Below are 26,663 nucleotides of genomic sequence, written 5' to 3' on the forward strand. Positions count from 1 at the left end.
TAAAGTATTATAATTACCAACAAGTAGCCATTTTACCAGACAGTTGCTGTGAAAACATAATTTTTAATATTGTGATTGACTTATTTTTGTGTCAATATGTATGTTCTTCAGTAATCAGGGGAATCTGCGATGACTACGACCTTGACTTTAAAGCTTTCTACGCCTGCATTGGTTTATGGAACAGTTTGTTCCTCATCCTCGGAGGCTTATTCAATGTCAGCCTTTTTATGAAACTCTTCAAACGGTGAGTACACAAAAACAAATATATTTCAATATGCCATATCACAGACAGAAACTTGTGGCCGGGCACTGAGGTGAGGCTCCAGATAGGAGAAGACGCATCTGTTATGACTTGTTTTCAGACATAATTATACATTTGGTTTAATATGCACTCTCGCTATCTGGGCTATTATTTCACCTTGAGCGAACTGTTGTGTCTGTGTTTGTATTAATAACACAAATCTGTTTAACATGAATGATCATGCAATCTTTTTTAGAACACTTTCTTTTACATGTTCTATCTTTCAGCTCAACAGAAGAAGTCATTGCATTGTTTATCTCAATTGCTTTTGTTGGGGATGCAGTGAAAGGCACCGTTAAAAGTAAGTCAAGACAAGGTTAGACTACATTAAACACGTTTTGAATGTTTTTGCATCAGAGCTATCTCCCCACAACACAGGGGGGATGACTAAACGTCCCTCACATCGTTTGTTGTAGGTAATGAAGCCCAGCAAATATTCAGATCCATCACAAAGTCTTTAGAGGAAAAGCAAGCATAAAATCAAACAGGCTCCCAACCTTGAAATGTAAATATAATGTAGTCCGTCACACAGCTTCTGTTTCTATCAGTTTTATACAAGGGTTTGTCGCAAGACTGGAAATAAATGCATTAGATGTATTCTATTATTTTAAGCCTCAGGCTGTTGTAGCTGGTAAACTGCATTAAACCGAGCAAAGCTTCAATTCAGAGCAGTGCGTGAATGCCTGTAAACATACTTATAATGAATACATAGAAGGTACATAATATCAATAAGGTAGTAGAATATCTTATGGACACTATCTAGCCGAGATCTAAGGACTTCTTAAATGTGTCAGTTTCTAAGTACAGTTTTATTTTGTACAGCAGCATGTTCCTGCCATCATGGCAAAACATGTTTTTCATAACAACAAGGAACCTCTTAATTTTTTACAAGATCCCAAATAACAAACTGAATAATATCAATTTTACAGGGAACATGTTCTTGTAGTAACACCTGTACCTTACAGTGTACTTTAGTTATTATTTAATTACATTAAAAATATCTGGTAAAAACAAGAGCAAGGCTGGTAGCAATCCCTTTACGTTAAGATCTGAATTATTTTTCAACAAGAAGCAACATTTAAATTAATGTTGAAATTGAAATGGTTTCTCAAAAATCAGAAAGGTGACCCTCTATAACAAGAAGCTTGTCCTCTCTCTTCTTCCCCTTCACTAGTTTTTAACCACTTCTACCATGCACCCACACTGGCGACCACAAACACCACGTTCGTGCTCCAGCAGATCACTGAGATTCTAGAGAAGGCCAACAACCAGACGGGGAACATGCTGGCGTCTCCGAATGGGACCGTGCCGCTGATGGGACACGCAGAAGAGCATACGTTAGTGTTCCTGCCCGAGTCTCTGGTGCTGACCACCAGAGAGAGACCCGTCCTCTGTCTGCTGCTCATGCTGGGCACTCTGTGGCTGGGATACGCCCTCTACCTCGTCAAGAGCAGGTACGCTCCCTTTCTCAACTACTTATTCAATGTATCTATACACACTGCAAGAAGTGCGACAATAACTTGAACAGCATCCGACAATACCACAAAGTAAAATTGCCTCGTTTTTTAAATATTAGTTCAAGTAAAGACTTAAACATTATAAGCATCTAGTGACGTGACTGTGTCTGTTGTCTTTACGTATGCGGTCTTCAAGCCACATCACACGTATGGTGGAGATACTAACGTTTATAAAGATACCAAAGTGTAATGCTGGGTTAATGTGTTTTAATACCATGAAAAACAAATAGAGAACATACGGTATGTGATATTGTTGTCAGTATGACAGTTCTGTTGCGCAGGTAACACAATAAGCATTTCCCTTTGAAATGTTGAGTAAGCATTGGTGTTAAGTATATTCACTCTAGTACTGTACTACTTACGTAACATGCTGAGTTACTTTTCCGGCCACTTTGTAATGACTTTTCTTCAGCTTTAAGAAGAAAACGTGTGCTTTGTACCCCGCTGCATGTATCTTACAGCTGTAGTAACTTCTTAATACTTAATATATTACTCATTAATTTAATTAGATGAAGAAAGCACTGTTTTAAATGCAGTTCTTTCATACTGTATGTACTGAAGTATATTTTACATTGTTGTTTTGCTAGTTTTATATAAATAAAGGATAACAACTTTAAATATGAAGGGACATAAATGAAAGTAATTGTACTTGTGTATAGCCCTTAGGATCATGTTATTAGTGACTTCCTACCTCTGTGAACAGTAGTTGCATAATGTCCTCACATAACTGGTAAGAAGTTGTTGGAAAGATGTGAAAAAGATGGAAGATTTCCCAGGAGTCAGGGAGGATGTATCAAATTATCCGCAACGATTTCCACCCTTCGGGTGTAGTAATGTAATACATGAGGTAGATAAATGTATGTATTTCAATGTCTCCTGGGATATCTCCAACACTTTTTACCACCCTGTATGAATTATTTTGATCGAAGAGAGTAACTAGTGTCATCACTGTAGTAAAACGTGTAGAATTGATTACATCAGAGTTGCACCATGTTGAAAGATCTTCTTTATCTCCCACAGTCCGTATCTGAATGGCAGAGTCAGAGAGGTGGTGTCTGACTGCGCTCTGCCTATCTCTGTGGTGGTGTGCTCCTTTATTGGCTCCTACCTTTTCCTCGACATACAGCGTGAGTAAAGATCTCTCATATAAAAGAACTGATTGAAGAGTACCCTCGAGACTTAAAGTCACAACCTTGGCACAGAACACATTTCACTGTTCAGGAATCCTCGGTTGGAGGTAGAGAAAAGGGATGTATTTGCTTTCAGGAAGCTTTCAACTCAGCATGGCTCCTGAATCAATGTGGGTTAAAGACGCGGGGGTGAACGTTGCTTATCATCTTTTCCCTTGCAAGTGTGATGTCTCTGTTTGAGATGTGTATACTCAATGTTACGCTCTCTGTGCTATTAGTTCCTAGGTTCAATGTCCACGATGGCCCTGTCTTCAACTTCCCTAATTTTGATAAGCTGTCAGGACTGAATACACTGTGCGCGGTCGGGCTGGGTTTCCTCCTCGCTTTGCTCATCTTCATCGACCAGAACATCGTCATCTCACTCACACATGTGCCTGAACACAAGTAAGACTTTACTTTAGTAAGACGATTTTAGGTGTACTTGCTAAACCAAGGCTATAAATGTAACATTACTCTAGTTTTTAAAGTGTCCAAATCTCATAGACGCTCTACTGCTCCTCTGCCATCTACAGAATAAAGAGGTTACATTGTTCTGCTGCTGTGTTGCATTGACAAACCACTTGACACCCGTGTGTTACCAGGTTGCTAAAAGGCACGGCGTTCCACTGGGACTTGGTGCTGACGGGCTGCATCAACATCCTCATGTCCTGTTTGGGGTTGCCATGGATGCACGCTGCCTTCCCACATTCCTCCCTGCACGCCCGTCAGCTGGCCAAAACAGAACAGCACGTAGAGAACGGACACGTCTACACAACGTGAGTAAAGTTAAAATGAAGAAGAAATCAGAGTGGGGCTTTCAAAGATTGAAAACACCAGCTGATCTTAACCCTTTTATCTGAGTGTTTGGAGGCTTTGTAACAATGTTGTGGAGATACTTTATTTTGAAAAAAACTATGATCTATTTATCTAATTCTGAGTTTTTTGGTCAAATATGTCTAAATAAAAAACATTATTTTGGTATATATAATATTTTAAAAGTACATTTTATTTTAAATATATACATATTGATCCTGATTTGAACATTACTTTAGTCATATACTGCAAGTATATTGGATAGTTTTTGATATTTCCATTTCCCTTGAAGATTTCTGAGGTAAATCATTTTCATTAACCTGGGATGATAAAAGGGATAAGATAGTAAAAATAGGACTTACTTACTATTAATCTTAATATACTCGTTTTTTCATGTTGTTAAGGGCCCCCTAAATGAAGAACACTCTTTGATTGACAATGATGTCTTCCACATAGATGTAAATTGTTGTACTTATGTCTTTCTCTAATCAGATAAGAAGTGTTTATCTGGATATTTAAAGTATTTCTCTGGCTTTGTGTCCAACAGTATAGTGAGTGTGAAGGAGACTCGTCTGACCTCGCTGGTAGCCAATATCCTGATCGGCCTGTCTGCCTTCATGCTGCCCATCCCTCTGCAGTGGATCCCCAAGCCTGTCCTCTACGGCCTCTTCCTCTACATCGCAGCCACATCGCTTGATGGGAACCAGATGGTTGACCGCATGGCCCTCCTGCTAAAGGAACAGGTGAGCAGCAAGGACACTGTGGTGTGATTGGTTGATCTCTTTTTCCCCCTGTTTATCCATTAAACTTCACATGGTGTCTGCTCCAAATGGCCCTCTAGATGTCTAATTAAGGGCGAAAGTTATACGCCAACCTTGCTGCTACCTTGACATATAAGAATCCTGCTCAGTGTCATGGTTATACCCCAAAGCACCATTTTTGTTATAATATTATTACATTATTACAAGACACCTCTGCATAACAGTTGGTGAACAAAATACAATCCTATCGTGTTATAAAAACAAGACACTTCTATTAACAGTTCTGTATTTCGTTATCAAGATTGGTTATATGAAGACACATGTTGAGTTTGTGAAATTATTAAAACGTTTTAGTATAAAACAAGATCAGAGGCCTGTACGACGAAGCCGGTTCAACATAACCTGGATATGTTTGAGTTACCCGGTTTACCTAATCCAAAACAAACGCGCTCTCGCTAAGCGGTCCTAGGATGCTGGTTATCAACTTGTTAACTCAAGCCAGCCGTGTCCTATCTAGTTAGGTGCGCGTTCACATGAAAGGGGTGGTATTTGGAGCATTCGACCAATCACAAACATGGACAAGCGTACTGACAGCGCAGCGTGTCATACTTCCTGAATGAAAAGTCAACTATATGATTAGACAAATATGAAGACGTTAAACTTTAAACATCCATGACTTAAACACTTTATCCAGGATAAAAGCCACATAGCTGCACCTGCAAGGTGAATACAGCTGGTAACAGAAAAAGTGTTTGAATGCGTACATTAACAGGTTTATGATATCACTGCCCCGTCTAAAACACGAGTGGATCTGACTTTAATTACATTTGACTCGAGTGTTTCGTCAATTTAATATGTTGCTTAGTTAAAATAATACTTCTGCATACAGTATGTGACACTGTGAGTGTTGCACAGCCAGATGCGGCTCGAGAAGTTGACTCAGATAAGGAAATAGGCCTATATGATACATTATGATGTGATATGAATGATAATGGGACACATCGACGTCTGCACTCACAGTGCGGTGGACTGTACACGTAATGTTACTCTGATCCGGTTACTTATGTTGTGGCAGATATTTAAGTAAGCTTTCTTAACGCTAATGTTATAATAGTCAGATTGCTCTGAAGATGGAGGTGATATTCTATTAATGTTCACGTTCACACAGTCGGTGATTTTTGCCGGCCGTCTTTCCTGCAACGGCAGTTTTTCTGTATTTCCTTTCTCCTGTAATATGACTTGATCGCTTTAAACTCCGCACACTGAGCTCTGATTGGTCAGCAGGCCGTGCTTTCACTGACTTGATCTCTTAGCCTGCAACCTAACCTGCTCCGGACCAGGTTAGCCGCTCAGCAAAAGTTACCATGGCGATCTAGCCCGCTATGAAGTGAACCAGCGTCGTAGGACGGGAAACCCAGAGTTTACCCTGAAGTTAGCTCGCTAAGCGACAATCCGGCTTCGTCGTACAGGCCTCTGGTGATATCTTGTTAAAACATTTCTCATAGAAACATGATTTGATAATAATAAAATACCTTATTATAACATTTTCCAACCAGATGTTTCATTCATCCTGGAACAACTGTGTCTTTACATGAACATATTACCCAACTTTAATGGACTTGAAAGTAAACTAATTTTACTTTAGGAAACTAAATGTAATGCAACATGTCATCTAAAAGCATTGTAACCACATGTTACTCACTTTTCTTTGTCCAGACCTCATATCCTCCCACACACTACATTCGCCGCGTGCCTCAGAAGAAGGTCCACTACTTTACGGCGCTGCAGATGCTCCAGCTGATCATCCTGTGTGCGTTCGGGATGTATCCTCTGCCCTACATGAAGATGGTCTTCCCCCTCCTGATGATCCTGCTGGTCCCTGTCAGGTAAGAAGAGCCAGGCCAACAGGGGGCAGAGTGGCACCGTGGAAACCAACACACTGCTGCAATGTCTGCATAGAGTTTACAGTATATTGGCCAAGATTCGTTCTTGATATGAATTTCAGTTTAGTTCTGGAAACAGGTAGATGAAGTACTGTGGCTCTGGGGGGGACTTTATGAAATATGAGGAAATAACCGAGTGATATCATTTTAGCTTGGTCTTTAAAACCAAACCACAAAGTTATAAAAACTCAGGATGAGGAGTAAGGCTGAACAACGTGTAATTATTTGACATATAAAGATGTTGGATTGAATCCTCAAGTGTCTGTTATATTATTATAATATAGATTTTATGACATCATCATCCTAAGAAACAAGTCTTTGAACAAAATCCTCAATTTGGATAATGCCATGTCATCAGAGTATATGCAGTAGTCTTTTTTATAATGTCAAATTACTTTAGTTCATCATTGTATGCTCCTCTGTGTGTAGGAGAGCAAACCGTTTTAAACTCTTTCCATGGTTTGAATTTGAGAAATGATTATATTTATATTTTATATACTTTATTGCATTTTGCACTTTGAAATACAATAAAGTTGTTGGAAATGATTTGATCAAGCTTGTCGGAAACAGTCCTTTCCAACAAGCTATCACTGAAATCTAATTCAACATAAAAAAATGACTTCTTATAGAATATAACTAAAGCTTAATCTTTATCTGCAACTGTGCAGAGAGACCATCATGAATAGAGATGACAGAAAAAGAAGCTGTGCAGCATTTGAATATGGCTTTAACATTTGAGCTTCAACGTTTGAAAGATAACATACAGCTTTGAACTTTTTTGTATTGCCCTATATGAAGTTTGAAACACTTTTGTAAAGCGCTTTGTGTCTGTGTATGAAGGATTAATACATTAAGAAACCTTTTCCATACTAACATGTACGTAACTGCACAACATCATCTGGTATCTCTTTGTGTTTTATTTCAGGACCACCCTTCTACCCCGAGTCATCGAAGCCAAGTATCTGGATATCATGGACGCCCAGTACATATAGATCAGCAGAGCGCACCTTATGGAAAGATTCACTTCTTCCTGTTGGGAGGGAAACAGACTCAGAACTCAATGACTGTGTTATTACTTACTAAACAAAATGCATTCGGAATGCAAGATGTGGATGCGAGCGCTCTCTCGTGACTGGACGACATTTACATCCCTCAGAAGCTTTCTCATTGTTCATCACACATCTACCATCAATGGAGCAGCCATTTTAATATCCAACATTCCTGCATCTTTATTGTATTTACCAGCCTTGAAAGAGTGTCTTCTGTTTTGCTTATTCATTACACACACACACACACACACACACACACACACACACACACACACACACACACACACACACACACACACACACACACACACACACACACACACACACACACACACACACACACACACACACACACACACACACACACACACACACACACACACACACACACACACACACACACACATAGCTGGTAACTTGACTGAAATGGTTGTAATGTTTAAAAAAACATGTTAATAATTTCAAATAATTTTGGCATCATGTGTTTGATAGAGCTGCTTCGTTTGTGTGCAAAGTGCAATGTGGATGAGGGGGTTACAATATTTTACCACTGTGAATATACATAATCCTTTAGAGAAACAGTTGATAACATGTAGTTGATAACACCTTGACAAAGCGTGTCAACAACACAGATGTTGAACATATGTTCTAGTTGTTTATCCGTGAATAACTGCTATTTTCATTCTGAGGAGACACATGACATGATAAAGTATGTTTGTATAAAAAATATGTTCTGTGCACTGTAATGTTTGGATTCAATCAAACTGTTGTTACACAAATAAAGCCCCTTTAAGGAACTAAATGCAAATGTTTCATTGTACTGATTGTCCTCAATATAAAATGAAATGTGCCATCAGTCGATGCAGCAGGTAACAGGAGAGCATTTTCTTAAATACCGTCGCACACAGCACAACGCCAGCCGTTATTGACCCGAGGGGAATGACAGCTGTGAAGCTCTTCTGTTTAGTGTCTCCAATAGATGGCAGTAGATGCTCGTCTTCAGCAGGGTTTGGGATCAGACTTGGCTGACATACAGAACAGAAAAAATGAGGCAGATTTATATCATCCAGCAATAAGCTGGGATAATTCTGTGGTAAAGCCACATATTAAAGCCACAAACCACCTGATGCTTTCATTTTAAATGTATTTTACTGCTATAGTATTCCTCCATAAGTGCATCAACAATGTTTGCCATGGATGTGTAGCGGGTGCCTTGCACATATTGCAGGAACAGAAACACCAAACTGTTAGTTTGAGCTTTTGAGACAAACAAAAGGAAGCTCTGTTTCACATTTTGCTACAAAGACGCTACAAAGACAATTATCTTTTGTGTCTAAATGTGGCTGAGGCATGAATCCGGCAGAAGAAAGGTTTGTTATTGACATTCAGAAAATGTGAAATAAAATTGTAAAAGGAAAATCGACTGTCTGTTTGAATGCATCGTAGCTGAAAGGCACCGTTTGAATGTCGTCTAATAGCCAAGGTCAAACCTGTTCTTTGTTTACAATAACAAGAAAATCACTGCTATGATAAAACGTGTACCTTAGCATTTATTTCATATTTATTTATTGTACAAAATCCAAAAGAAGCCACGAAGGAAGCTATGAGAGTTTTGAGGTTGAGAGGTGACCTTCCTGTAAAGCCCTTTAGTCCGGGTCTGCGAGTTCACTGAGCCAACCGGGGACCGGAGTAGAACAATACAACCGATGCCGTGAGTCCGCTGAGATTGGCTCTCTGATGGGACTTTAGCTGAATCCCATGGGTAAAAAAAAAAAAGTAAAGTGAGAGATAACGCAACTGTCACCATAGAGATATATCCATCTCCTGATCACTATAGAGATGCAGCCAATTATTTGCCATCACAAAAACCTGCATATTTATCTCTCGGCAAACCTACAAGAAATACCCCCTCATGATCTGAGATGTGCGGTGGATAATTTGGGCTCTTGTCTTAGCAGGTAGAGCTCCACATCTCCATTAGTGTTGTGCGTCCTCCACATTTCTAGAGTTTCCTCCGTGTACCTGTGTGGCCTGTCATCTCTCCCTCGTCCCAGAAGCGTCTCCGGCAGAGTTTATGTGCTCTTGATGCCCTGGAAGCCGCAGAAGCTCCATCGTTTCTCCAGACTCGCTCCGACTCCGCTCAGCTCCTGCCTGAAGGTGCCGGGCAGCCGAGAGAGAAGAGCCTCCACCTCACTGGTGTTGATCTGCGGACACATGTCAGACAGGCAGAGACTTGAATGCCACACACAATTAATTTCTCACGCCTCTGCTCTTCATGTTCACAATGCTCACACTTAGTTCTCACACCTTCTCTTAAACCATATGAAAAGGGCAAACATCAAGACCATGATATGAGCTACATGACAGGAGCTCCGCTGGTTCACACCACCCTGTGGACTGAGGGGCACCAACAAGGCGAAGGTGACAGAAATCTACTTTATAAGCTGCTGCGGACCACCCACACAGCCATGTATTAAAAAGCTATGTTGTTTGAGCCAATGTCAGGATGCATTAAGGTCCATCATGGAGATAGGACTCCTGTATCATTACAGACATGGAGCTGTGTGAGTGTGGAGCCGGTAGATAAGCACAGAAGCGGGGTTGTTGTTGGGGACTCCAGCCAGCACTATTGACAAAACTCTGTGGGCTGCTTGTTGTGCAGACTCAGTGTCAAAAGGAGATATACAGGCAAACAGCCGCACACAGACTTTAAAGAGGACATATAATGCTCATTTTCCGGTTCATATATGAATGTTATGCCTCTAATGTGACATGTTTCCATGCTTCAATGTTGTAAAAAAGGTATTTATTTTTATAAGCATAATAGGGCCCCTTTGACAACATCACGCAACACAATCATGAATAAAGCATGCCAAACCCACACCTACACAACATGTATATTTTTGTATTAGGTTTAGAGTAATGCTTTGAGCATTTTGGAAATACCAAGCTTCCTTCTTTTTTTTAATATGCAAAGATGTTTTTGTTTGCCAAATATGTGTGTTTTGTAGTTCCATTAAGAGGATTACTAGTTGTTCAAAGAATGATTCGGCAAGAAACACAGGGGTATTCTGAACAAAATATAATAATTGGGGCCACTTAATTGTTTGCAGAGAGTCTGATGAGAAGATTGATACCACTTATGCCTGTAAGATGCAAATTAAGCATTAAGACTGGAAACAGCTTGCCTTGCTTTGACAACAACCTGACTATCAGAAACTTCACAGCTATTTAATTATAACATTACATCCCTTTTGATTAAGCTGTAGGTAGCTGTAGCTGTAAGTGAGTGGAAAATAGAGTTAAACTGATTTGTAAATGGCATCACTTTTCGAAATAAGCATGTTATCCTAAATGTTGAACTATAATTTAACATTTAATAATAATATTGGGAGGGATGAAACTCTCTTTAATGGTCACACATGCAGAGCACACAGCACACACAGTGAAATGTGTTCTCTGCATTGATTTAACCCATCCTAGTACCAGGAGTCTAGTACTAGGAGCAGTAGGCAGCTATTGCACAGCGCCTGGGGAGCAATGGGAGTGAGGGGGGACGGGGGTTGTCCAGTGCCTTGCTCAAGGGCCACGGCAGGGCAGGAGGTGAACTGGGACTGGGACCTCTCTCCAAGTAGCAGTACACACTCCATTTTCAGGTCTGGTCGGGCACTTGAACCTTGTGGAAATTGATGTGAGATATTGTACCGAAGAAGGGTGTTACATTTGAAATGGCAGAAAGTCTTGTTGCAATTTCCAGACATTAAAAGAGGTCCTTTGAGTTTCTCTGGTAATTATCAATAGTAGCAGTTAAGTGAATACTGTTCAAACAATACCTGTGTTTGTGTTTTATAGTGATTTCTCTGTTTTATCCTTTCATAAATGTGAGGACTAAAATGGCGATAGACAAAGGGCTGTTAAGAGTAAACTGGGTTTTATTGCTATGTGGGGGAGGTGAAGGTATGCAGGACATGGTGCTTGGTGGGGGAGAATATATTCTGTTTAGGATCTCAAGCAGGCCATGTTTCAGAGAAGTCTATATATCTTGAATAAGTATATGTGTGGGTTTATACATTCCTGTGTGTTAATAGTTGAAGGAACAAAAGGTACATTTTTCCTCTCAAATATAGAGAGGTTTTTTATAGATTCCTGAAACAATGTTCCCTTTTTCTTAAAAGTAGATCAGCGCAATAGTTGTTTTCTTTGACTGTTTACCTGTTTATCAAAAGAGTGTTTTAAGCTATTTGTGAAGAAGGAAGATGCAGAATTAATGGTGATTTCTGTTTTGAGTGTAAAGATTATCCCTGAGAATGTTTTTCTGGGTTAAACCATCGATAGGCTTTGCAAATTGGGAGGGACATTTCCCCTGATTTTTAATGAGGTGCATCCTGCAGGCCTTCCCAACACCTGTGGCTTTCAAAGCTGCCCGCGCTAATTCCCTGTGAGACAGCGTGTTGGTATCTCCCAAATGAAACTCCACCCCTTTGTTGGTTTTGGGACGTGCAACCGGTTGCTTTGTCCTCTCTCCACGCGCCGCCCGGACCGGGAGGTCGGGGCAGCCTGTGAACAAGGCCAGGAGTAGGCATACTCCTGACATTACTCATATGATGGCTTTGTATGGTAATGTATTATATGGTATTGCATTATTACCGTTTATGATTAAAACAGATTTTTGTTTAACCCTCGTCCTGGCTGTTTTGAGTGCTTCTTCTTTTAAAGCAAGCTCATTAGGAACGGCGCGGAGAAAAGTAGTCCCAAAACTCCTTCAACCTGCGACCCTACGGCTCACAGTCCAATCCCCTACTGACTGAGCCACTGCCGGTGTACATGGTGTGCATTAGGGGTGTTGAAAATAATCGTTTCTACAATGCATTGCGATGCGGACGTGGACGATTCGGTCTCGATGCAGTGACGGAAGATAATCGGTTATAGAGTTGTAACGTTGCTTCCTGATTTTCCGGCCGCGGCTTTACTATAACGTTTTTTCTGTCACTTTAATATCAAATCGGTCGGTGACGCAGAGATCAGGGAACAGACGTGACAGCGGCACAGCAACACGGAGCAGTCTGCTTTATCCACCAACACAAGAACACCAGTCCAGAACCGACAACAGCAGGACCCGCTCTGAATCACTCCGTGTCGCTGCGGCTCAGAGACACAGGGAGGGATTTATGTTTTTCAAAAATAATCGCGTTACAATCATGTCAGGTTTTTGGTGGATTTAATTAAGTCTTGGATTGCAAAGTATGAATGTCCTCTAGCAATTTGCAGACGATATATACGTGTGTAAAGTTTGTGAAGGCAGGAGGAAAAAAGCTTCCGCGATCACCGTCTCCTCTCCGTTCCTCCAAGCCCCGCCCTCTCCCAGTGACAGGCTGATAGTGACCCGATAGAAACGTTGTTATTCACTTAATCACTGAGATATAATGAATCTAATTTAATCTCATACATTCATGGGATTTATGTAACAGTAAGACAGAGAATGTAAGTGTGCACCCACATGCAGTATTTTTGTTTGTATATGCTGTTGTAAATACTCCTGTTGTCTGCTGTGTTCAGACTCAAGTCCTGTGTGTGATGCCACATTCAGGACATTCAGTGTCCTTTCTTAACAGAAGACCGTGGCTAGAAGCTGCAGCTCGACTGCAGAAGCATTAGCTTTTTGTTTTTGAGAATGGAACAACTTCACACACGGAGGCTAGACCTATACAAGTCATTTATTTTGGTTTATAAATTAATGTCAAGACATTTATGTAATTGATTTCTGAAGCACTTTCTAAATAATAAAAAGAGAGTTCATATGTATTTACTGCATGTATGCATTGATGAAAAATAAGCCATGTGCAGTAATATAGAAAATTGAGGATGCAACGCATTGGTATGAATCGTGATGCACCGTGATGCACCGGGATATCGAATCGTGAGACCAGTGAAGATGCACAGCCCTAGTGTGCATTAAGAATGACTTTCAATGTTTCTCGAATATATATATTAAAGATCTATAACTCAGGTAACGATCACCCACATTTTAATATTAATTTAAAGGTAGGGTAGGAATGGAGAAACCAGATAGAGTGCGCAAGAATTTGAAAGTACACAACTGGAAAAAATCTGCCCCTTCCTTCAGACTTCCTTACAGAGTCCCTCCTCCAACACACACAAACGCGCACATGACCAATGGATTCCACAGATGAATTTTGTTTATGTATTTATTGTCAAAGCGTTTAATATATTCATTGCTATCGGGATGTTAAGAGCATTCCATGGAATATAACAAAAAGTGTTTCTGAAGTGAATTACCTACCCCACCTGTAAGTGCTGAAATGAAGTCAGAACATGGTTGATAAGTGACTAAAAAGTAAACTGTAGCATGCTGAAATTAGCTTTTGATTCTCCTTGCTGGTTGAATGTTCACATGTGTTGCGTCTTTAACCACACACAGTGATGTCACAGTGTACCAACACAATCTGTGGTACACTGTGACATCACTGTCTATAACATAATATTTTTTACCAGCAATCAAGTAATCCATCAATCAGAAATACGCGATATAATATTGATGGGCATTTCTTAACAGTTTTTCTGACAATCCGAGTCTACATTTAAAAAAAGTATACAATAGAAAACATATAATATAATGACTTCCAGTCCTACAACACCCTAAAACAGACTGATGGTGAGTAAAACCAGTTTAATCCCATTTGTTATCAATTTGTTTGTAAATAATTTAGGAGGGCAGGACACCCTAAAACATATCTAACAGAATGAACTGACTGTCATTAATATGATTTTGTTTTATGAGTTCGTTGTTAGAAACCGGTGACCATTATTACTTAATGATAGGACATTTAGTAATTAAGAACGGTCTTATAGGGATGACGAGAACATGGCTGAGTTATTTTCCAGGAATCAGCTCAAACACGCCGCCTTGTTCCCAGAAATCAGGCTGACTAACAGCCTAAACTGGCAGAGGCAGGCAGCAGCAGGCGGACGCAGAACATGAATATATTCATCAATAAGTCGTGCAACTGGGGATGTGTGATAAAATTATAAAGTGATAACGGCAACAGGACAGAAGCAATGAGGCTCGACCAGAGCAAAGAAAATATCGCTTCACTGTATATTGAGGCTGCTGCTATTAACCCTCTGAGACCCACAGGATCGATGGGGGCCCCGGGCAGACCTCACTGTTTTAAAGCAAGCTCACTTTTAAATTGGAGTGAATATAATATTATCATATTAAAGTGAGAATCTATTGCTACCAATAATATCATGCTAGCTGGCAATAATGCTGCAAAGTAAGGCAAGGGAAGAACTGGTGCGGTACATTCACACCTCAAAATATCAGAATGAAAATGGGTTTTTATGCTTATCCCACGCACTTTGGGACAAAAGCATGCAGTGTTTTGCATGTAGTAGAAATGTATTATTTTCGCCTATTTAAAAAATGTTGTATCTTAACATTTCTGCATGATCTTTGGACTCGAAAGTGGAAATAAGAGGGAAGACTCTTGTGGATGCAATGAGCCTTATCAAATGCATGTGTGATTATGCTAATCCCCATAGTAGCCATTTCCTTATAGTGAGATCATTGTCTGGATCTTGTCCACTGAATAAAATGACCTGTTAGGATCTTTAGGTTATTCATAGCCTCATCAAAACTTTAAAATGAAAAACCTAACAACACGAGCATTCAGTAGATTTTATAAAAATATTGACAATAAGGGCTTTTTGAGCAGAACACAAGCGCTCAACATCCAGAAGTTAAAATCATAGCATGGCTTTTTCTATGGTGTTCTCAAGGTCTTTGTTTCTTAATGTGGTATTTTGGAAGGATTTTTGACCATTTATTTTAATTCTTGAATTTATTTGTATCATGCAAAAAAAGCCATGGACTTTTAAGCCATTCCCATCATTTTCCTGTGGATTCAAGATAGGTACAAGTACACCCGTGGAACATTATTGAAGCATTATTCCACACGGCAAAGCTTATCTGGTTAAAATGATAAAAAGTAATTGATTATGTGAAGATGAACTATTTCTAAAACCTATAGACAGCTTCGATATTCAGCCTATTTGTTTAAACACTGTACAGCCCTGGTAAGTACAGGTCGACGAGTGTGAAGCAGTGAAGCTTTAAATTGATGTTCCTGTTCACCAAGCTCTGCCGAGAAAATGAAGGCTGAAAAAAGAGTAATTGATGTCTTTTCCTTGACTCCGGGCTTGTTTGCATGCCAGGAGACTAAAATGGCACAGCAGGGCCCTGGCATACAGCAGGCCATATGTCAGCCCTGCAGGGGAATTTAATCTGTGTCACTATGTCTAGGGTGTGACCGTGTGTGTGTTACCTTGGTGTCTAAGCGCTGCAGGTAGGAACAGATGTACTCCATACTGGCTCCAAACGGGTGGACGTTCAGGAAGGTTGAAATGATCGCTGAGGTTAAACAAATAGGGAAGGCACATATGTTAATTAAACTGTCAAAATGCAAACACATACAGTACCTTGTCACAAAGCTCCAGCCTTTCAGTTTCTGTCGCCTGTCAAACATGGCTTCAAACCACTGCAGAATAATCAAAAAATCAGTTTGTATTATTCTTCCTCATTTTGGCTGACTGAATTACAAGCGGGGATGATCGAGTCACTTTAGTCAGACTCACAACACTGTTGAGAGCCTCTTGTATATCACGGCTCCAGATTATAGTGTTCAATGGCAGCTTTGATGCCGTTATCTTTCATCAAAGCTGTCTGATTCTGAAGCTCTCCACAAACTGAACAAATCATCTGCTCTCGACTCTCTGATGATGACCAGGGGAGAGAAATCCTGCACCTTGACTTGTCGTTTGAGCATCACGAGATTAACAGAAGACACCAAAACGACAGCTGAGATTAGGGTGGGGGTTCTCGAGATGATCTTACCTCAATGTATGTCTTCGTGTTTACCGGCAAAACATGCAAGATCTGACTATATAGACTATAGAGCAACATTACACGTTACTTGTTAGACGCTTTTATCCAAAGCGACTTACATACTCAGTACTGTGGACAATCCCCACAGGAGCAATTGGCGGTGAAGTGTCTCGCCCAGGGACACAACGACATGCTGACTGCAGTGGGGTTTGAACCTGTGACCCCCTGATCCGAACACCTACGGACAACCCACCACGCCACACGCCCCCATGCCAACATATGGGATAGGTCATGATTGCTTGGAACTTGTGACTTTATTTGACAAAATCAAATGAATGTTAAAAGATGGTGATGACAGGTTAGCAATGTTGCATATTGATGACCTACTTTAGTAAAAAGCATATACTGTCGTTTGTTTGAACTGTGACAGCACAAATCCCATCACATGTAGTTAACGACAGCTTCTGCAAACATTGTCTAGAACATTGTATAAAGTCATATAAATGTAATGTAGCTTTTAGCTGAAGCATTTAGTTTCCCCATGTCCTGCTTTTGAATTCCCACTTCGTGAAGTCCTCAATTATTTTTCTAAGATTTTAAAGGTGTATTTTTCATCTGATGATACATTTTTTCAGGCATTTTACATGAATTACAATTCAAGGGAAATGTCCTACTACCTTGTAGAGTAAAAGGGATTTAACGGTACATCTAGACTATATGTTATTGAATAGTCTTTTAATACTTTGAATATTACATTTTGGTTTTTGGTCGTACCAAAAATTCTTAGGTTGGGGTTAAACTGGAATAACTTTGACTCTTGACCTCAGTATTTCTAAAAACATCCCTTAGTAAAATCCTGTAACTGTGTACAAACAAGGGCCACATCTAGCAATAGGAAGAACAAGAGAAATACATTAACAGGATATAACAGACGATTGTAATGGTGTTTTCAGAAGCACAATAAGAGTTTCATTCTTTTTGTCCTGAAAAAGCCTTTCCAGCTGAACAATTCTTGTGTATTTTTGCCTCTCAGTTTTCCAGAAGAAAACAGTTCAAAGATAACACAACTGTGTTCATCTACATTCCCTGTGCGCAGGAAAAGAAAAGGCAAAGATATGCAACCCTTTGTTTCCTGATGAAACGTTTTCCTCCTGGAGCCGAGGGTCCCTTTTCCCCCCTGTGATGCTCACTTCAACTCAGCATCAAACAAGACGTCAAGAGGAGTGATTCTGACATGAGAAGGTGTCGGGAACTTTAACTGTAGCCCGCCTCCGCCTCAGTAAACATCAAGAGTGGGCATGAACAGAGGACAAGCACCATTGACTACCTAACTACCTGCGATGAGACAGAACCAACACATCCTCACTCCCAGGTCGGCCTATGTTGACGTTATGTCAAGTCCCCTGCCGGCTTTTTCCAACGCAAGGGGGGGGGCCTTAGCGTCCATTTTCAACGCAAGGGGGGGGGGCCTTAGCGTCCATTTTTAACGCAAGGGGGGGGGCCTTAGCGTCCATTTTCAGCTTTCCGGGATGTCCATGTGCTTCTATGGACGCTCATGGAAGCACGGCATTCGTTTGTGTCGACTGCCCTTAAAGGCAATGTGAGCGTCCATTCTCATTGGATAGCGGAGAATTGTACACCCGGAAGTAAATATTCCCCTTACTGACGATTGATTTTACAGTGATATCTGCACCACTCATCGACTAAAAAACACCAGATTATCCTTGTTAATTACACAACATTGATTGGTTTAAATTGTGTGCACTGCTTTTGTATTTTTCCCCTTCGATTCGGAGAAACAAATCTTTTTTCGGAGTAAAGGATGGCAGAAGACACTACACTACCCAGAATCCCCAGCTATCATTTCTCCCTGCAGAAAAAGAAAACATGGCCGAACTTCGTTTTATTCTGGGTGTAAAATGCCTATTTTAAAGTTAGTTTGGCCATTAAAATGCGTTTTGATGTCATTTGATGCGAGAAATATGAGTTGTTATTTCAGATTATGTGTGCAGTGGATGTACATGATCTTTAGTTTGCTAGTTATTACGAAGATTACTTCAGGAAATTGCGTCCAACGTTTTCATTGTTACCAAGGTGGTTGCTAGGGACGCTGCTATCGATATTATTTCTGTTATGTTGTGTAACTGTTTAATGGTGTTATCTTTATTGCTACCCCCTTCCCCGTCAATGTATAGTGTTGGTCCACAGCGCAAACATATTAGTTTAACAAAATCCGCATCTAAAGATACGTTATTTCCCCCTGTGCAATTCCAGTCTCACATCTCACAGCACATCGTCATTAACAAATACCGGAAACAGACCGAAAACATTTAAAAAAAATAAAATAATACCTTATTCCGAGTGTGCTTGCTTTTCTCGTTGAAAGTCATCACATAACGGCATTGTAATACACGGTTCGGCTGCATTAAATATTACATATCTGCCGTAGTTCTGTATTTATAGCCCTGATGAGAAGACAAACATGAGGAACTGAAAACGTGACGTGGATCATAAATATATCAGCCATTAAACAACATCTTACATTTCGTTTCACACAATACGTCTCCTTGCCGTATCAACACTAATTCGGCTCACTTTTATATTTGATCCAATTGGTAGATAGGCTGTATTTACACCATAAAGGTGCACAGATGATATAAAGAGACACCTGGTGGTTAAAGCATGTTATTGAATTTCATTATTTTTATTATTAGATATTAATAGGATCCCTATAAAGTATATTCATTACTCGTTATTCTCTACTAATAGTTAATTAAAGACTGTATATAATGACTATTTTGCACATCCCGTTCAAGATTTCAAGATGTTCTAAGGTTTATTGACATATCATATAGGCCTACACAACTGTGGTGTAGTTCTGCACTGAATGAAAAACTTGGGTCGCAGGTTCCTCAACAGTGCATTACAAGACATCTATCAATATGTGTGCATACCTCCAGCAATGTTAACTATGTTGAAGCACTTATTTTAACTGATATTATACATAATGTATTATACTCTTATGATGTATGCAGATATTTCATCTCCGGCCTTGTCAGGTATTGAACAATCAATAAATAAAGAACACAGAATTGTTAAATATAAAACACAGAATTTGTGTGATTATACTAAATGATTTTCAAATAAACACCACTGCATATTTAACTGTTACACATGCTGATGTAACGCAAATGTTCCAACTTGGGATCAATAAAGTATATCTTATCTTAAGCTGATCGATGGCTACTGCCATATTTGCAAAATGTGCCTCTGAACCTTGACAAGTGCATGTTTCAGGCTTATCAATTAATGTAATGTAATGTAATGTTATCAATTAACAACAGGAGGGGTCACAAACATAAGTCCAGCTGTTAAATAAAGCTCTTCTGACCTTAGCTGGCGTGTGGGTATATATATTAATACTGCCCATTATGGGCACCAGCAATTTTCACCCATTTATTAATTATATGTTTTAAATGTGAGTGTTTCCTGTCCCCGAAACCTCCAGGGATGTACACAGTTTAATACTGGCAACTTCTTATTATGGGAAATACAAAAACGTCTTTTAAAACTACAACTCCCAGTAGAGACGTGCCATAGAGAACATGTTGCGAAACAGAATAGCCAGCATGTGTAGTTCTGGGGACGGGGTGGGGGAGGGGGGGGACGCGGTGGACCCGTTCAAATCCAGTTTTGGACAGTCTGCCGTGGTTCCATCCCATTTCAAGTGCTGTTCGAGGCTCGGTAACCCTCGGAGCACACTCTCCAATCACAGAGCTTGAGGACTATCACGGGGTTTGTCAAACAGAGCACATGGTGTAGTCCAAACGATAGCTGGGGATTCTGGGTAGTGTAGTGTCTTCATTGCCTTTAAGGGCAGTTGACACAAACGAATGCCGTGCTTCCATGAGCGTCCATAGAAGCATATGGACATCCCGGAAAGCTGAAAAGGGACGCTAAGGCCCCCCCCCTTGCGTTGAAAATGGACGCTAAGGACCCCCCCTTGCGTTGAAAATGGACGCTAAGGCCCCCCCCCTTGCGTTGGAAAAAGCCGGCAGGGGACTTGACATAACGTCAACATAGGCCGACCTGGGAGTGAGGATGTGTTGGACAGAACATGCAAGTGTTTCTGGAGGAAGACGCTAAAACTGGACCCAGATGGACCAATGCAGAAGGGTATATCATTTGGTAAGGCACAATTTGCATTTCCTTTTTTCTCTCAAACAAAAAGGAGCAAGTTTTATCTTTCATGCTTTGAGCCAACGGATGTCTCTGACAATTAACATGTGAAAATGCAGCGTGCCGGAAAAACAAGCACCAAAATAGGACGAGGCTTTGTTTACTTCTATAAATAATGTAGTTCATTACACACAAGGGAGATAGATGTTTGCCATATTTCCCATCATCATGAAGTCACATTGTGTTATGTAATCTAATGATCAAAATGGGCTCTTTCTCTCTTCATATCTTCCTTCTCTCGTGCTCTAATTTGTCGAAGTGACTGAAGCAGATCGGAGAAACAAACTGCTGCAGAGGTGGCATTGGTAGTGCCCGTTGTGGTTATTTTACACAAAGGGGGGATAATAAGTACAATGCAATACATTCAAATCAAATCCAATTCATCAGCTGTGTAGTAAGTACTCCCTTTGTGAAACTAATGATGTAACATATCTGTTGAGAGCATTGTGGTATTTATTTATTTATATTGAAAGGTGTCATTTCGTGAACTTCCTGTTAGTGTTTTAGTGGAACAAAGGCCTGCTGAAGATTGTGTGAAGCTCAAATCTCAACCCTAAAAATAACAACATGTAAAACAGTTAAGAATATCAGAGCACCATCACTGTACAGGACATTAACATAATGAGTATGATAAGACATAACATCAGTTTGCTCACATGCTAATGATTAGCAGAATAGAATGAATATCTATTTCACACTCCATGGTAATCCATGTGATATCTATTGAGATGTTTGACTGAGTGACTGACACTGCAGTCCCTAGAGACAAACTGCTAACACGGCTTAAAGCGCTGCTTGCACTTGGAGCAAAACACAACATAACATAACAACACAGATGGTGTTTGGCAAAGGCACACTAAGGCACCTGCCAAGAGTGAATACACGATACAAACTGTTGGGATGTTAATAACCTTACTCCTATAGGCTACCTGAGAGTAATTTAGGTCACTACACATTGTTCTGCACCTTTCTTGTAATGTTGTACTTCACTGTTAGGCTTTATTGTGAAAATGTGGTCAAAGAGACACATTTCCACCGGAGTAAAAAGCATATTGCTGATTTGTTAATGTAGGAATGAGATGGAGATACAGTAAGGCAGCATACCGATGAGAAGTGCGTCCCTCTCAGAGTTTACAGGACTCAGTGGATTCTTCTCTGGAAGAGCTTCCTTGTCCTGACTGCACGACACCACTGATGATGCCGTTACATCCTGAAGAAAGACAGAGATCACAAAACACTCTTCATCTTAAAACCTTCCTTAAACACTGATACCAGGGCTCTGGGTAGTAACAGTCATACTTATTTTAGAGTGTTTAACAAGCATGGGGACATTTTTGCACTAGAAGCAAATGCAAAAATAGAAACTAAACACTAACTAATCCACATAAAAAGAAACACATCACGATGAGAACAAGATGAAGGAGGGAAAGAATGATGCCAGCGGATGAAGTTAAACCAAAGGGCAAAACAAAACAGAAGGAGAGGAAGTGTTAACGATGCTGCTAATGATCAAGCTGGTGTTCACTGTGAGTCTGAGATACACAGACGTAAAGATGGAAAATACATTTGCATGTTTATGTGTGGCTGTAAAAGACATTCATTTGCATCTTAATTGGGTGAAATGTCTGATAGCAGAGTGAAATCAGGATGCATTGGCCTTGTCTTCAGGTTTTGATCTGATTTGAAAGTGCAATTATGTATTTATGTGTGCATATTTGCTCTATATGTTCACTGTAGGCTGGATTTTCTAACCCCGTTTTGTTCAGGTCATTCAGTCAGTGACAAGTGACCTATGAAGATGTTCCTGTGCCGCGTCAGTGGATGGAGGGGAGGAGGAGAGGAGGAGAGGAGGAGAAATATGTTTTATAAAAATAAAAGGGAATGACAAATATTTTGAGCAAAGTAGTGAAAGCTCAAGGATTTTGCACTTACACTGACTTGATTAGCACTCTGTTCGCTCCATCTGTGATCTTGGTTCAACGTCTCCGGCTAGTCAATTAGAAAAATAAGAGGAAACGTCAACGAGAAACAAGTCACCCACTAATGCAATCAGACACACCAAAAAGTCACTATCCATCCGTCTCTGACACTCTATCACACACCCACCCCCACACAGACACCCACATAGACCCCCCCCCCCACACACACCCACCCACCCACCCACCCACCCACACACACACACACACACACACACACACACACACACACACACACACACACACACACACACACACACACACACACACACACACACACACACACACACACACACACACACACACACACACACACACACACACACACACACACACACACACACACACACACACACACACACAGTCTTGTTTCAGAGGGACTGAAGCAGCGTCAAACAGTTAAAATGAGTGTTTGTACACCTGCAAGAATGGAACCCTAAAATAATTGGACCCTTTGAGGTTTAGTGCTGCTTTGAAACTAGCTGATTTGTAGAATCAAAGTTGCATCTGCAGCACAGAAACAATTTACCTTATAAATACATATGAAAAGAGACATGTTGTTTAAGATGACATGATGACATACTGTTTAAAAGGATTAAAGTCTCTTTCATGGCGGAAGGCGTTGAAAACATGAAAGCAGTGCTGACAGGTGTGTGATGAGAGATGACATATTGAGAGTGGATTTAGGAGACTATATGGGACAGATATGGTAACTGCATTATTAGGCAGATACCCGGTATTAGGAAATAATGCAGCTCTGACAGCTACGATCCAGCATGAATGCACACGATGAATGAATATGTAATCTACCATCCAATGCAAACACAGCTGAACTGTCACAGTGTGTGAGAGCAGCGGAGGCCTTACACAATGTCTTAGTGTCTTAGTGTATACAGTGGGGCAAAAAAGTATTTAGTCAGCCACCAATTGTGCAAGTTCTCCCACTTAAAAAGATGAGAGAGGCCTGTAATTTTCATCCTAGGTATACCTCAACTATGAGAGACAGAATGGGGGGAAAGAATCCAGAAAATCACATTGTCTGATTTTTAAAGAATTTATTTGCAAATTATGGTGGAAAATAAGTATTTGGTCAATAACAAAAGTTCATCTCAATACTTTGTTATATACCCTTTGTTGGCAATGACAGAGGTCAAACGTTTTCTGTAAGTCTTCATAAGGTTTTCACACACTGTTGCTGGTATTTTTGGCCCATTCCTCCATGCAGATCTCCTCTAGAGCAGTGATGTTTTGGGGCTGTCGCTGGGCAACACGGACTTTCAACTCCCTCCAAAGATTTTCTATGGGGTTGAGATCTGGAGACTGGCTAGGCCACTCCAGGACCTTGAAATGCTTCTTACGAAGCCACTCCTTCGTTGCCCGGGCGGTGTGTTTGGGATCATTGTCATGCTGAAAGACCCAGCCACGTTTCATCTTCAATGACCTTGCTGATGGAAGGAGGTTGTCACTCAAAATCTCACGATACATGGCCCCATTCATTGTTTCCTTTACACGGATCAGTCGTCCTGGTCCCTTTGCAGAAAAACAGCCCCAAAGCATGATGTTTCCACCCCCATGTTTCACAGTAGGTATGGTGTTCTTTGGATGCAACTCAGCATTCTTTCTCCTCAAAACACGTCTAGTTGAGTTTTTACCAAAAAGTTCTATTTTGGTTTCATCTGACCATATGACATTCTCCCAATCCTCTTCTGGATCATCTAAATGCTCTCTAGTAAACTTCAGACGGGCCTGCCCTGGACATGTACTGGCTTAAGCAGGGGGACACGCCTGGCACTGCAGGATTTGAGTCCCTGGCGGCGTAGTGTGTTACTGATGGTAGCCTTTGTTACTTTGGTCCCAGCAGGTAATTGACTAGGTCCCCCCGTGTGGTTCTGGGATTTTTGCTCACCGTTCTTGTGATCATTTTGACCCCACGGGGTGAGATCTTGCGTGCAGCCCCAGATCGAGGGAGATTATCAGTGGTCTTGTATGTCTTCCATTTTCTAATAATTGCTCCCACAGTTGATTTCTTCACACCAAGCTGCTTACCTGTTGCAGATTCAGTCTTCCCAGCCTGGTGCAGGTCTACAATTTTGTTTCTGGTGTCCTTTGACAGCTCTTTGGTCTTGGCCATAGTGGAGTTTGGAGTGTGACTGTTTGAGGTTGTGGACAGGTGTCTTTTATACTGATAACGAGTTCAAACAGGTGCCATTAATACAGTTAACAAGTGGAGGACAGAGGAGGCTCTTAAAGAAGAAGTTACAGGTCTGTGAGAGCCAGACATCTTGTTTGTTTGTAGGTGACCAAATACTTATTTTACCGAGGAATTTACCAATTCATTCATTAAAAATCCTACAATGTGATTTCCTGGATTCTTTCCCCCCATTATTTACAGGCATCTCTCATCTTTTTAAGTGGGAGAACTTGCACAACTGGTGGCTGACAAAATACTTTTTTGCCCCACTGTATATGTTTATGAATTCTCCACCTACTGTATGCCAAGAGGGAAATGTTTTAATTATATTATCCTCCACCAGATAGAATAATATAAGCAAGAGTTTTCAGTGAATAAACCTACAAATCTAAATAAAAACTGGCCTCCTTTATTAAATCCTTGCCAATCCTTTTGTATTGTTCTTTATTGCATTCTTATACGTATACTGCTTCAACCAATTTCATTTTCCTACAGTGACTGACCTGGTAAGCCCAAACGTGTAGTTCGGGTGAACTGGGAACGTCTGGAGGAGGCCCAAGTTCAGGAGGCCTTCAACTCACACCTCCGGCGGAGCTTTTCGGGCATTCCTGTGGAGGTTGGGGACATTGAACCAGAGTGGTCGGTGTTCAAAGCCTCTATTGCCGAAGCCGCGGTGGGGAGCTGTGGTCTCAAGGTCTTAGGTGCCTCAAGGGGCGGTAACCCTCGAACCTCCTGGTGGACACCGGTGGTCAGGGAAGCCGTCCGACTGAAGAAGGAGGCCTTCAGGGATTTGTTATCCCGGGGGACTCCCGAAGCAGTTGCAAGGTACCGACAGGCCCGAAGTGCAGCAGCCTCATCCGTGGCCGAGGCAAAGCAGCGGGTGTGGGAGAAGTTCGGAGAAGACATGGAGAAGGACTTTCGGGCGGCACCAAAGTTGTTCTGGAAAACTGTCCGACACCTCAGGAGGGGGAAGCAGGGAACCATCCAAGCTGTGTACAGTAAGGATGGGACGTTGTTGACCTCAACTGATGGAGTGTTGGGACGTTGGAAGGAACACTTTGAGGAACTCCTGAACCCGACAACTCCGCCCTCTATGTTAGAGGCAGAGCTGGAGTATTACGGGGGATCAACGCCAATCTCCCGGGGGGAGGTCACTGAGGTCGTCAAACAACTCCACAGTGGCAAAGCCCCGGGGGTGGATGAGATCCGCCCGGAAATGCTGAAGGCTCTGGGTGTTGAGGGACTGTCATGGTTGACACGTCTCATCAACGTTGCGTGGAAGTCGGAAACGGTACCGAAGGAGTGGCAGACCGGGGTGGTGGTCCCCCTTTTCAAAAAGGGGGATCAGAGGGTGTGTGCCAATTACAGAGGCATCACACTACTCAGCCTCCCCGGGAAAGTTTACTCCAAGGTACTCGAAAGGAGGGTCAGGCCGATTGTCGAACCTCAGATTGAGGAGGAACAATGCGGATTCCGTCCTGGTCGTGGAACGACGGATCAGCTTTTTACTCTCGCAAGGATCCTGGAGGGGGCCTGGGAGTACGCTTATCCGGTCTACATGTGTTTTGTAGACTTGGAGAAGGCGTATGACCGGGTTCCCAGGGAGTTACTGTGGGAGGTGCTGCGGGAGTATGGGGTGAGGGGGTCTCTACTCAGGGCCATCCAATCTCTGTACTCCCAAAGCGAGAGCTGTGTCCGGGTCCTCGGCAGTAAGTCGGACCCATTTCCGGTGAGGGTTGGCCTCCGCCAGGGCTGCGCTTTGTCACCAATCCTGTTTGTAATATACATGGATCGGATTT

General features: G+C 41.3%; 2 protein-coding genes across 4 annotated transcripts in view; one reads left to right on the forward strand and one right to left on the reverse strand.

Annotated features, from left to right (window-relative positions):
• LOC117453809 (solute carrier family 4 member 11-like) overlaps positions 1–8,361 on the forward strand; it is a 49,650-nt gene extending 41,289 nt beyond the window's left edge. For all 3 annotated transcript variants that reach the window (XM_034092797.2, XM_034092798.2, XM_034092799.2), the window contains exons 12-20: positions 112–244; positions 529–602; positions 1,476–1,755; positions 2,839–2,945; positions 3,227–3,392; positions 3,590–3,763; positions 4,348–4,543; positions 6,278–6,447; positions 7,430–8,361. In XM_034092797.2, coding sequence (XP_033948688.1) covers positions 112–244; positions 529–602; positions 1,476–1,755; positions 2,839–2,945; positions 3,227–3,392; positions 3,590–3,763; positions 4,348–4,543; positions 6,278–6,447; positions 7,430–7,496 — 1,367 coding nt within the window. In that variant the 3' untranslated portion in view covers positions 7,497–8,361. The remainder of the gene's footprint in view (positions 1–111; positions 245–528; positions 603–1,475; positions 1,756–2,838; positions 2,946–3,226; positions 3,393–3,589; positions 3,764–4,347; positions 4,544–6,277; positions 6,448–7,429) is intronic.
• Positions 8,362–9,153: 792 nt separating this feature from the next.
• LOC117453978 (ecto-NOX disulfide-thiol exchanger 2-like) overlaps positions 9,154–26,663 on the reverse strand; it is a 212,663-nt gene continuing 195,153 nt past the window's right edge. The window contains exons 11-14 of the mRNA XM_034093029.2: positions 22,630–22,686; positions 21,802–21,907; positions 15,899–15,984; positions 9,154–9,757 (exon numbers count right to left, since the gene is read on the reverse strand). Of these exons, the coding sequence (XP_033948920.1) occupies positions 9,626–9,757; positions 15,899–15,984; positions 21,802–21,907; positions 22,630–22,686 (381 nt within the window). The 3' untranslated portion in view covers positions 9,154–9,625. The remainder of the gene's footprint in view (positions 9,758–15,898; positions 15,985–21,801; positions 21,908–22,629; positions 22,687–26,663) is intronic.

Source organism: Pseudochaenichthys georgianus, chromosome 10 (genome assembly GCF_902827115.2).
Source record: "Pseudochaenichthys georgianus chromosome 10, fPseGeo1.2, whole genome shotgun sequence".
NCBI lineage: Eukaryota > Metazoa > Chordata > Actinopteri > Perciformes > Channichthyidae > Pseudochaenichthys > Pseudochaenichthys georgianus.